Here is a 13671-nt window from a genome sequence, read left to right as displayed (position 1 = left end):
GTGTGAAGAAAAGTTTGTAGGGCTAACGTGAGCGAGAAAGAAGGGTGAAGAAAGAAGGTGAGGCTGCCAGCGACGAGAAGAGACTCTGGGGGAGCGTGTAAGACATGGGCAGGAAAACCGAGTGCGAAGGAAGAAAAGTTTGTAGGGGCAACGTGAGCAAGAAGATGGAGAAGAGTAGGGCCGGAGATGGGTAAATATAGATAGGACGAAGTGTGAGGAAAAAAAGAAATGAGAGGAAAGGGGAAAAGACGGGAAATTGAGTGTGAATGAGTAAAGAAGGGGTGAAATGGCGGGAGTGTCGTAGTGAAGGGTAGAATTGTTTGAGGTGAGAGCACATAGAGGCTATAATAAGACGGAAAAGAAGGCGGGAGATCGGGTGTGAGTCAGGGGGGCAAAAAAAATGGAAAAAGCTGAAGTAAAATGGAAAGAGTGGGCGAGGAAAGAAGGAAAAAATATAAAAAGCAGATTGCGAGTGGAAGAAGCAGAAGAGAAAGAGCGAAGCGTGTGTTTAATAAATAAAGAACAAGCGGGATCCTTGCGCTGAAAGTTAAAATAAAAAAAACAAGACGGAGGGCATTGCTGTGGGGAGGGGGTGGAGGAGAAATGCACACGGCGGGCAGGGGAGGGGGCGGAGCGGGGAGAGCGGCATGTGGGTGTGAAGAAGCCGGGGCCTTTGAAGTGAAGCTAAGCTTCACTTCAAAAGGTGTCGGAGGAATGCGGCTGAGGGAACAGACGGCGATTGCGGCTGAGGGAACTGATGTGCACGCGCTTTTAAGCTCAATGCACATGCGCATTGAGCTTAAAAGTCACGGGCACTGCAAGGAATCGCCACGATTCCTTGCTTGTTAGTTAAAGCGTGGTTAAGCCGCAATAGGCTCGCAAGCTCGATGCGCATGCGCATCGACAGGCGAGACCTAATAAACTATTCTTGCATAGCACCAATTTCTTGTTTAACTGAACCTAAATATTACTGTAATCCGTTATTTTTAGACCTTTCTAAACTAATCTCCTGTTGAAACTGAGTTACCATATCTGAAATTCTAGATTGATTACCACGGTAATTCACAACTCAGGTTGGAATTATAACATGAACTAGACAATCAGTCAAGATGACTAACCTTGGAATTCATATCCAGCAGGACTAATGTGTGTTTTCACACTTCTCCGGGCCCATTGCCAACTGTGTACTAACAACACATAGGTTGAAGGCAGATTATGGGACAGGAGAGAGAAAAAGAGACACTGTATATCGTCACGTTGCCTTCTTGCACAGCTGGTCTTAACCATTGTAGGTGAGTTGAGATCTGCCAACAATTTCTGTATTTCAAACTCTCAACAGTGGAAGGAAAATTAATAGTTTTCCCGAGCCTCAATTTAATGTGATAACTTTCTATGGTTCCAATCACATTCATCATAAATGGTTGAGAAGTTAATATTAATGATCAAATAAAGGATATACAGCCTGATTCATCAAGCTAAATTGCACTTGCAAAGGGCAAGATTCTCAGAATCTTGCCTTTTGCGAGTGCAATTTTTGCATTTGGGATTCATCATCCCAAATGCAAAATTCGCTATTAAAGAATTCGCACATTTGCGAAGAATTGCATTTAAGGAATCTCTATTTGAGATTCCTTAAATGCAATTCATGAATTATTTTAAAATTGCGAAATTGCAATTTTGGGCCGCTATTTACCGAGAGGTCAGACCTTGTGGTAAATAGCAAAAACTTAGAAAAATGCATTTAAATGCATTTTTCTAAGTTGCATGTTACACACACACATGTCCTTTGGACATGTGTGTGCGCAACACCAATGTAGTTTACATTTCAGGGGTGCTACAGGGTGTCCTTTGGACACCCCTGCACCCTTGAAATCGCATCCTTATTTGCGATTAGCTAATTGCTAATCGCAAATAAGGAATAACTCCCCATGCATTCCTATGGGCCTGTAGGCCCATAGGAATGCATGGGGAGTTATTCCTTATTTGCGATTAGCAATTTGCTAATCGCAAATAAGGAACATGTAGGAATCGCAATATTTTTTGCAATTCCTACATGAATCCCGTTTTGCAAGTCCTTAATAGCGATTCCTTATGAATCGCTATTAGGGGCTCGCAAAACGGAACAATGATGAATCAGGCTGTTTGAGCCTGTGCAAGATGAGGTTGTTATAACTGCTCTTGTGGAAATTCTGAATGTACAATATACAGTATGTAATCCCAACGGACGGTGGCTTTTAAAAAAACAAGTGCAAATAGTTTGTAATGCTAAAGATTGACTACTTCTGAAATAAGCATTTGCAATGCAATAGGTCTCGCATTTACGCCGGTTCGAGCTATTGGCATTGTAAATGACAAGGCCTTTTTTAAAGTTTTGGTTTTTAAAACATACATAAAAGGCATTGTCATTTACAATGCCAATAGCTTAAACTCGCGTAAATGCGAGACCTAGTGCATTGCAAATGCTTGTTTATTTTGAAGCTGGAAAAAGAAAAAAAGATGAAAGCAACCATGCATGTACCGCTTGTTCAGCTATTTAACAAACTATATGCTTGTTAAGATATGCTGTTGGTTAGCTTAGGTGAAATTTCTCTTGTCCAGTTATCAGGCTGGTTATTGTTAACAGTTATATAGTTTGACTACCATCCGCTCCACCCTGCCAAAAACGTAAGTAGGGTTTGAGAATTTTTTTCCCGGCAAAATCTACTCTTTCAGGATTTGTTACTTTCAATCATTTTTGTTAATGCTTTACTTTCCTAAGTTTCGCAGGTTTTGCTAAAACTCTTCAGGGAACTTGCAAAAGGCAACTGCACACATTTTGTACACACTGAAGAGCAACGAGTCACTTTTCCTACATTCTACTACTCGCACATACTCCTCATAAACAGGAAATATTCCATTGTGAGTGCCAATATTCCATCGTAAAAGACAATATCCTTGTGAGTGCCACAATTTCATCGTGAGTGCTGCTTGGCCTAAAAAGATATGTGCTGTTTTCTCATGTTTTCTTTCTTCGTGGCCTTGTTACTTGACTATAGACCGAGTTTGGGTGGTGGGGGTGAGAACTTGGCACTGTAATCAGTCTGTATAGTCAACAACATAAACTTGGATGCAGATAATTACTGGTGGTTCGAGCGGCACTTGTGATGGCGCCTCAAGCCTGAGTGCTGTCGTCTCACAGGAGGAGGTTACTGAGTTAGGCGCTAGGCGCCTGGAGCGTTGCACGAGCCCCATAATTCATTCACGTCTGTGGTCTAGAGAATAAGTCTGTGTTATCTTGGTAGAACCAGGAGCTCCCTCCCAACTCCGTTCATGTGGACGCTCTGGCCTGCTGTTAATTGGGATTTAGTGAGCGCCATTACTCACCGCCAGGTGTGTGTATACATCTCCCAGTCACCAAGTTAACACAATGAGAGGGTGAGGGATGACGCTTTCGAGGCTCCCTCTGTCTGCCCCTCAGGATGTACTCAGTCAAGAGTCTTGAAGCATGGTTATTATTGCTTGAGCGTTGGCAAGGCACACACAGGGGTTACATGCTGCTCCCTCCACGACACTGGGGAGCAATGAGAATGACAGCGTTTTTCCGGGTTCCTCCCTCAGTAAGCCCCGCCCACAGTCAGGCTTGGTTCCTGCCTGGGTTCCGCCCTCTCCAAACATATCCCCCCTAAGCATACAGAAGAGGACATGCCAGTAACCTATCTTAAATAAGTGAAAAGTTCTCACACACGTTGCTGTGTGTACCCCCTCATCTAAACACACTCTCAGCGCCCTGAAAGCACCCCCAAGCGCTATGTGCCTAGATTTTGGCGTGCACTTCCGAACTGCTTTCCAGTGAACTTCTGTGGCTCTCTCAGCTTGTGTCTAACACTGAGCACATGATGGGCAGCACTTCTAGTGAAAAAACAAACAGAGTGCAACATAAATGTAAATTATAAATTAATAAAGTGAGCACGGTGTCCCTTGCGGACATTGCACTCAAAGTAAAAAATAAAAAACACACAATTTAGAGCGTCTAGAGCTACAGCCGCCATTGTCCTCATTTTCCAAATAGTGCGTGCCAACCGCCTAATAAAGGAGACAGTGTAACGCCACAAATAAACGATCCAGTCTGGGTGGGCTGGGCCAAAAGGAGACAGGGCGGTAACAAGGAGGGACTAAAAAGCCTCACTTTCAATCGAAAGCCAGCGTTTAGCATGAAGGATGACGCAAGCCAATGAAAAGAAGGGGCGGCGCCTACACTCCACTTCTTAAATCTAATAGATTACAAGAAGCCTCGCAGAGCGAGCAGCGCATGCGCACTGCAACGCTAGGCGAGACCTAAAAACTAACAAGATCAAAAGAGTTCACACACCATAATGAGGAGATCCTGAAAATGTTCAAATGCAATGTCTATTTCCTTTTACTCAAGTGCTGTCTCTTTTACACAAGTATGACTCCAGTTATGTCTTTCATTTGCTTCCAAGAATAAAAAATTGCAAGGATTCCAATGTTCTGAACAAGAAGTCCCAACTGCAGCAACTATGTATCATGTCTGCCTAGCAAAAGACTACGGACGACTAAGAATGATAAGCTAAGCACTTCAAATTGCATCCACCTTTTGCAGGTCTAGTGAGAGCCTGTAGCTAAATGAAACATGTACTGCTTCTGATCTTTGCATTGATCGGGTAGCATGTCCATGATATGAGATGCAAAGTCTCTTTCCAAGCTGTATCTACACTCCATGCACCTAATCATAATCTTCTGCTCCTGGAGCCACAGGCATTCACAAGGGTCAAATTACCGCAACTCCACCATGACTTGTTTGTAGATGTACAGCGCCTTCATTTAGATCCAAGATATTGCTCAATTTCCATTCGACTCAGGATATTATCCATCCTACTCACTACTTGGTATATGAGGCCTCTGGTCCAGCTGGACTAGAGATCACGCTCCTGATGTTGGGAGTATAGCTTTCTTACCCAGAATCAATTGGAAAGAATGATTCTTTGTTTGATTCACGTGGTCTTAGAGCATGGGTGAAAAACCTTTAGTACCTGCTACAAGTAAGTGAATATGTTCTGATATTATTCCGACATATTCCATTGCTGAGACTCCTCTTCCTTTTTCTGTGCTGAGGCATTCAACAATAAAGAGGGCTGCCTGTTGGGCAACATATAAAGGTTTCACATGACTGACAAGTGCACAGAGGCCACTTAGGCTTTGTCTAATGCTGTTTTGCGATCTCATTTGGCCAGATCTGCCGTTGCGGTTGGGGAAGCTCTTGTGAGTGTTGCATCATTTAGTGCTCTTTAACCTGCAGCTTTCTTTTAGTAGACTCTTCGATGCTGTGGACTATGTCCTTTCCACAAGTTTTTCATGTTGATTCACATGTCTTACCATTTCAAACTGATACTTCTGTGCCGTATTGCCCTCAGACATAATGGGTGTAAACTGAAATGTGGGAGACGGTTCCACCTTTTCTATTTGCTGTTCAGATGGTACACCAGTCAGAACAGACTCTTCGCTAGAAATCTTACACTTTGGAAGCACTTTTGCGACTTCTTTCAATCAAGGAAGAACCAATTAATAAAATTTGCTCTTACCAGGATTGGATCAAACCAAGGACTTTTCTTAATATACACAGAGAGCTGCTAGTCTATTAGTGCAACAGTTACAGAAATAGAACTTGCATTTTTCATAGGAGTATCTCTCCACCTTGGATGCCCTGAAGAAGCCCGCCATGGGTGAAACGCGTTGGCTGTACTTGCTTCTCCTCAAAATATTTGGAATGAAGGATTTGAAATCTACTTCTCTTGTTCAAAGTGTTTGTGTCCAGCATTTGTGCTGTACATACTCCGGCAATTTGTTTACGTTGCCTCTTAGAGCCTTCTGTTTGATGCTCAATATTTGTGGTTTAATGATGGCAAACCAGGTTCATAGGTGGGCAAATGTAAACCATTTGGTGTCTCATTTGAAGAACCATGTTTTGTGTGTTCGGTTGGGCACCCAATAGATACGTGCCACAGCCTCCTAGGTTATAACTGTGATGAGAATGAATGAATGTGAGGGTAGTGCCCAGATTATTTACAGGTAATCTACACCACACTCTCTCCTACTCTTCAGTGTCAAAGTCCTGCATAAGGGAGGCAGGGCCCTATATTTGGTTTTACTGAGACTTTCTATTTACATGACATTGGGTGGGCATCCGAGTCTTGTATAGGTAGCTACTTAGGTGGAGCAATCAGTCTGCCCTTTTAGATTGGTTTTATTATGCTGGTCAGGCTCCTTCTCCAGTGGAGGTATATCCTCATAGGGTATGACTGTAACAATGAAGAGAAGGAAGGCTTAATGTACATTACTGGTAAGTAATCCAGGCACTATTGTCAGATCATATTACATATTTTGTTTCACATTAACTTTGTGTTCATTCATGGGACCCCATTCATCAAGTCCATTTGCAAAACGTTAATTTAGCTCCACCCTCTAAAGTAATCCTCACAACACAATTGAATAAATCACTGACCACTGAATAAATGATACACTCCTGTATTCAGATGTAATATGCAAATTAATCCAGTAGCTCAATGAAACAATTTAATATCCAAATCTTCATTTCTTTTTTCACATTTCAAAGCAATCCTTTATATATAAACCTCTTTGATTATTTAATATTCATAATACAACCGTCATACTCAGAAATTTAACAAAATAATTGCTGTAACTGAAAACAAAATACTTTATAATACTGACAAAACTAAATTAACAAGAAATTCATATATGTTTCCCTGTTATTCCACCAGATGTTTACTTTCTAACATTTATCTGCTGTTGCTAGACATTAAATTCTTTATTTATAGCGTTTGCTCCATACTCACACCAAAGACTTCATGCTTTATGGCAGTCTCTGCACTGTTGTGGATCCAAAACATGTCTGATCCTTAGTCTGTTCTCACTTTATCCTAGTTCTCTCTTGGTGAGTTTGCTATGTACTGTGCCTACTAGTCTTTCTTCCATGCCCAATATCATCTCTGCAAAGAGCATTTTAATGTCTTAAAAATCCAACAGTTTTTTTTACTACATCCACTGGATCTCGTGATCTTGTAAATATTTCATTCTTTCATCAAATAGACAAAAACCATTCCACTTTTTAAAACTCACCCACAGAATTTTACTTTATTCAGTCAAGTGTAAAAATACTTCCATGATAAGTTACTGTACTGGCAATTACATTGATTATATAACAATAATAAGCACTCTGCGTCCAAACTGCATGGTTAGCAGCGCTTTTATAAAAAAATAAAAATAAAAACTTTAACTAACTAAAATGATGAAGAGCAAAACATGGCAAATACAACATAATGATATTGAGATAGTGACAACGAGGCAATTGCATATCAACAGTATCACAATGATATCAAGGAAGCTCAGACAAACTACTATGAAGAACGGATCGGTATGGCTGCCAACTCCCCCAAAGAGCTTTTTAAAATCGTGAAGTCCCTTACCACATTTGAACAGAGTACCCCTATGTTCCAATTCTCCAAGGAGAGATGCAATGAGTTAGCCACCTTCTTTAAAAATAAAGTGGAATATATATATAACTCACTGCACCTGAACCCCTTGGGTGATTCCGAAGATGTGCAGGTCTTCTCTGGGAGCACAGGCCTGCATCACAGTCTAGATCTATCCGCCCTCTCAACGACCCCAGCTCTTGACTCCTTTCCGGTCCTAAGCACAGAACACCTGGGTCTTCTCCTGAAGAACATCAAATCAGGCTTACCACTCGACCCAGTCCCCCCTCACATTCTTCTCCAAGATGAGGGGCTGGTTCTCTCCACAATGGCAGACCTCATCTCGTTATCCTTGAGCACAGGGATAGTGCCAAAAAATGGAAGCACGCCATCGTGAAGCCCTTGCTTGAAAAGCCTAATCTTGATCCCATGGTATTGGGGAATTTTTGCCCCATTTCACTGCTCCCCATTTTAGATAAAGTCGCTGAGAAATATGTTAATAGCATAATCTCATAAATCCTGGAGGAGAATAACATTTTGCACCAGTCCCAGATGGGGTTCCGTCCTGAACACAGCACGGAATCTGGTCTCCTACTAGTCACTGAGAAACTTAAAATGATACTGTACCGGGGGCAGCTGTCGGCATCCTAATCCTTGATCTAAGCACAGCGTTTGATACTGTTGATCACAGTATCCTAATAAACAGCCTAGGGGAGATCGGAATTCAGGACAAGGCCATCTTATGGCTGGCCGACTTGCTAAGAAAAAGATCATTCCAATGCATGGAATCTGGCTTACTCTCAGACACGCTCGCTGCCCCATACGGAGTCCCTCAGGGTTCGGCACTCAGTCCTACCCTGTTTAAAGTTACATGAGCCCACTTGCACAAATTGCAAAGGTGTTTGAACTTTCAATTGTGTCCTATGCTGACGATACACCATTGGGAGTCTCAGTGTCTGATGCAACTAACTCAAATCATTTGCAGCTAGTCCCATTCATGGGAAAGATAGCAAACTGGATGGCTAACTGTAGTCTAAAGCTCAACGGTGAGAAAACTGAGCTTATGTTCCTGGGCAACTGCACAGGCCCTTGGAACAGGCTCAGCTGGCCTAATAACTGGGGTGTGCCCCCCGCCCCAAACACTCTATCAAGAACTTGGGGATGTGGCTAGACCAGATTCTTACTATGAATACCGAAGCAAAAAAAAAAAACTCTCAGCTACCTACTTCGGGATTCTACGCATGATGTGTAAGATCATAGACCTTCTCCCAGATCGGGCTCGGAGAACAGTGATCCAGGCACCGGTGGTCTCAAGACTGGTTTACGGTAACTCACTGTACTTAGGGGTCCCCAAACAGGTAGTCAACAGGCTTCAGGTTTTCCAAAATGCGGCTGCAAGGATGCTACTGAAGATACCCAAGCAGGAGTCAATGAAAGCTTCACTTAGCAAACTCCGCTGGCTACTTATTCAGTTGAGGGTCAAGTTCAAGACCCTCTGCCGAGCCCACAAAGCTATGCATGCAGGGGTCCTGCCCTGTTACAGGTCCTCATTTCTCCATAGGTCCCCAACAGGTACCTCAGGTACTCATCAGATTTCCTTATGAATACAACGAGGCTTAAAAGAAGCAGTTGGGGAGCGAGATCCTTCTCTCATTTCGCCCAAAACTTTGGAACTCTCTAACCATGGAATAGAGACTCCTAAAGGACATGCATAGTTTCAGGAAGAAACTCTAAACCTGGCTCTTTCCATGATTGCTCCGCTACACCTCCTCGCCCCCATTTCTGCAGCACTGGGAAGCCATTGTGCAGCTATTCGCTCTATAAATCAAATAAACATAAATATATCAAATAGTGGATATTATAATAATTTATTCATTATTATTTGTACAATTTCATTTGTTTCTTCTCTTTCTTCTATTAATATGCAATGGAGACCGCTCCGGTTTTTTATCTGAATGAGGTCACTGTCTGAAGTGTTGTTCGAAATTGCATTTCTTGTGAGTATTCATGATACAAAAGTAGGCCAGCTTATGTCCCCTTTCAGGAAAGACCACTAGAAGTCTCTAAGGACCTCTTAAATGCTTATGTTATACTATGCTGGAAATCAAAAAAGGCTACCTCTTATAGCAACCTATGAACATCCTCAGAAGACTTCAGTATACGGTCATATATTAGCGCATCAGTCTAACCTATTAAAAATTTTTGTGGCACGGTATGGTCATCCAAAAGCATTCAACCACATGAAAGAGTTTATGTATTTGTAATCATAATTTTACAGCACACGTCTTATTTTCGATGCTCCTGCAAAAAGGAAAACATTCTCGCTAAAACATTCTGTTTCTTGTTTGACCTAAGTCTATGCTACAGTAAATGAATAAAATAAGCTCAACATTCACACACATTCAATTTTATCAAGAGAATACACCGTGCAAGGCACACATATTGTAAAATATGCCTACACTTAAAACTAGTGGCCAAATGTAGAATTTAATTGGCGTGCTCTGAGTAAAAACAGCAAATTTGGACACCCATTTCAACATGGCTAAAAGGGTGCGATTTAAAACCTCCAGGCTGCATCGGCTTTATCTATATTGGCATCAGGCCTACATCTACCTTAATTAAGTATATGTCTCTAATTCATTGGGCAACTTTATTTGTCTTATGATTACCAAACAAAAAGTGTTCCAGCTTAACCTTGTATGTAAAAATGTACTCCTAATAGCTGACTAAAAAGACCGCTATCTCAATGAACAAGCAGCAAATTAGACTGTCAGAGACTGTAAAGTAGACAAAGTAGCAATAAGGTCAAGGGTGCAAAGCTTCTCGTTAAATCACACTGTCTGATGCCACATTTTTAGGGAGTCAGTGTGCGCGATAATTAGCAAACACCCCCACCTGATTTATGACTTGTACCCTATCAACAATTTATAAAACACAGTACTTATGGCCAAGGCACAAGTCCTTAAAAAAAGAAGTGGGGGGACTAACCAAGTTAGGCAGTATACAAGTGAAATTTTGTGTCAGGGTTGTGCAAAAAAAGTGGCACACCCCGAAGCAAAATCTGTTACTACATTTATACATTTTGTTTCTTTTAACTCTGCCACATGGAAATTGGCAACACGTAGAAACATGGCAGCATATCTGTTCTGCTTAATTGCCTGCAAAGTCTTTCTTGTAATATATCTTAAGGGGTTAAGGCACTGCCGAGATCTTTGTAAACCCAGTAACCCTCAAGGAATAATAATATGTTAAAATAACTCTGGAGGTTAACACATTTTCTGGAGTAATCTGTATTTTATCTAGTCCCAGATTTTAATCAAAGTAGCAATCGGGTTGGTCTGCTACAAAGCACATCATGTAACATGCAGATGACTGGTTTTTATTTTATGTAGATAGGTAAGTGGGTTTCTGCTTTTAACATAGAGCTTTTGTTGTTACTTATAGTTCATAAATTGTAATTCTAATACAGAACAGATAGCTTTGAAGGACGTAACTCCTACACCTTTTAACCCTCATTGTCTTATGCAGCACATCCTGTACATTGATATAATGTGTAAGTGTGATGTAAAGTGCTCTGACACACTGCATTGGGATGAGTCGTGTCATAAAGTGATAAAACAAAATAATGGTATTTGAATTTGTATTTGTATAACTACTGGGACAGATAAACACATCTGGCATACCTAAGGTGTTTGCATATCTCCTATACGTATGAATACAGGTACTGAACAAAGTCAAACGCAAGTGTGCCTTTGTTTCCCCTTTGTTGCATATGCATCTAAGTGTGAGACTCCAAACAGAGCGCACTCAGGATACAGGAGCAAAAGGAGGCCTGATTACCACTGAACTTGGGCCCAGCTGGAGGAGAAAATAAAATCCCCCTCCTTGCATGTTGCAGCTAGGACTAGAAAGCAGACAAGGTGCAGGCACTGCTGAATGTGTCCGGTGTCTGACAATCATACCAGGACAAGTTCAGCTTATTTCAATGGGGTCAAACTTCTTAGCAGGGGAGACTAGCGTCCAACCTGTGAGAATAGTGGGCGGACGCCTTCTACCAGAGTGCAACCCCGACTTGTGCCCTGCTTATGGTGTATTTGGAATAATCATAACCGTGCCCTCATGCAAAACATCCTACTAACCTCCTTCAAATTCTGATGTGGTATCCCGTTCCCGATTTCCATTTTGATTTCCAGTGGTGAAAATATGGCGCAAGAGGTAACAACAGACAAAATGCAACAACCGGCACAGAGAAGCAAATACTCAGGCGCGGCTCTCTGAATAGTTTTACCATATAAATATTATTCCAGCGATCATGCTGATGTGAATTAGAGTTTGAGTGTTCGGGATGAACAAGCTCTGTTGTGATTGGGCATGTTCGGATACGAGACACTGCTCATTTGTACATGCTCAGTAGGGGGTCATTTGTCGTCGTTTTAGCATATGGAACATGCATTAATCAAGTTTTTTCTTGATGGACAACATTTTCACGGTAGTACCCTTTTCTTGTGGAAAATAAGATTATTTGCCGCTCCCTTCTTCTTTACAATTTGGGTCGATTCTGCACGGGAAACGATTTATTATTATAAGCCGTTCCTCTTCCGGGTTGTCCGGATACTGGCGTACGGTAAGAGCAGCTGATATAAAACTTCCGGTCCATGCCCTTGTGGAAAGTTTATAGGCTGTATGTAACTAGAGGAAGAAACTCATGGAGGCTAGTGTTCATTTTGTGTTCAGTAGAAGATGCAGTCAAAGAAATTGTAATGTACTTGAAGAGGGCGCTCAGGACTCTCGATGCAAATAAAAGAGGAGCTGGTATTTTCTCTCTGTTTGTATTAGGGTCTGGAACCAAGGTTGCCACTTTTTGAAGTGAAAACAAGCATTTGCAAATCAACAGGTCTCGCATGTGTGGTAGTAAGAGCTATTGGCGTTAAATGACTATGGGCCAGATGTAGTTAATTTCCATTTACCGATTATAAAATACCGAATTTTACCGATTTGGTATTTCGGGATCGGTAAATGGGATGTAGATAAAGATTCGGTACATTTTACCGAATCGGTAATATTCGGTATTACAGATTCGGTGTGTTGAAGTGCTTTTTCGGTGAGTAGAACGCTATTCTGGAACCCATGTAGTGTTCATGGTGAATTAGTATAGTGAAATATGAAAGTAATTTGAATGGTGGATATGTTAGTTATTTGGATTGAGAAGGATGGTGAAGGGGTAGAAGAGGTAAAAAGGTTTGCATTTATATAGCGCTTACTACCCCTAATGAGGCGTTGAAGTGCTTTTTTTGGCGAGGAACATGCTCTCCAGGACCCATAAAGGATTAGTGGTGAATTAGTATAGTGAAATAGGAAATTAATTTGAGTGGTGAACATGTTAGTCTGTTATATGGATTGAAAAGGATAGTGGAGGCATAGAAGGAAAGGATTTCAAATGTGTAGGTTTTTTTTGTTTTGGAGGATATAGCAGTAGGAAGAGGCTTTGGATGAGTAAAGGGGAGGTGGAGGGGGAAGAGTCAGAGGGAGGGTTTAGAAAAGCTTGTTTTGGGGGATCGGAATAGTAAAACAAGCATTTGCAATGCAATAGGTCTTGCATTTCTTACATTTAGAGTTGTAATGGTATTGCTTTTTAGGGCTCGGGCGGAGCTCCGAGATCCTAATGTAAAAGAAAAAAGAAAAAAAAGTTTCTTTAGGGCTCGGGAAAGACAGATTCCTTAGTGCGCGTGTTTTTTTTGTATTATCTGAGTGTTGATTGGTCCTCGCGGTGATGTGTTTTTAGTAGTCGTGATGCGATTGGGCAGATGTAATTGTCGGGCGCCATTTTGGGCATTTTCTCAGCGGTTACGTGCTCGGCAGTGCATTAATCTTAATTAGGAGCTGTCAGGGTGGCCGTGTAATGCATTCCAGATGGTGTGCGCGCGTTCACCATAGAGCAGTGCGTTTGTCGGGCGCGCGTCCTCCTCACGTGCACACAGGCATAGCGAATCAGTGTCTCTAGCTCTCGGCCATCTGCAACGTGAAAACATTGTCCCATTAACGAAGCAGCGAGAGCGCTCCTGGGCACAAGGGACACCGCTTCCCCTCGGGCCGGCCGCAGCGCACTTCCAAGGGCGAACAATGCAGGGCTTCAGGCTGCCCGTGAAGCAGCTGAGTTTACGCTCGGGAGGGGTGCGGGGAGGCG

General features: G+C 42.1%; 1 protein-coding gene across 2 annotated transcripts in view; it reads right to left on the bottom strand.

The window, feature by feature from the left end:
- Positions 1–11850, bottom strand: part of LOC144755281 (uncharacterized) — a 203836-nt gene extending 191986 nt beyond the window's left edge. Inside the window, exon 1 of one of the 2 annotated variants that reach the window (XM_078644053.1) lies at positions 11627–11850. In XM_078644053.1, the coding sequence (XP_078500179.1) occupies positions 11627–11668 (42 nt within the window). In that variant the 5' untranslated portion in view covers positions 11669–11850. The remainder of the gene's footprint in view (positions 1–11626) is intronic. The other variant, XM_078644052.1, reaches the window with a different exon arrangement.
- Positions 11851–13671: the final 1821 nt, after the last annotated feature.

This window comes from Lissotriton helveticus, chromosome 5_1 (genome assembly GCF_964261635.1).
Source record: "Lissotriton helveticus chromosome 5_1, aLisHel1.1, whole genome shotgun sequence".
Classification (NCBI taxonomy): Eukaryota; Metazoa; Chordata; class Amphibia; order Caudata; family Salamandridae; genus Lissotriton; species Lissotriton helveticus.
The sequence above is the reverse complement of the archived record's forward strand: the minus strand, read 5'-3'. Positions and strand labels throughout refer to the sequence as shown.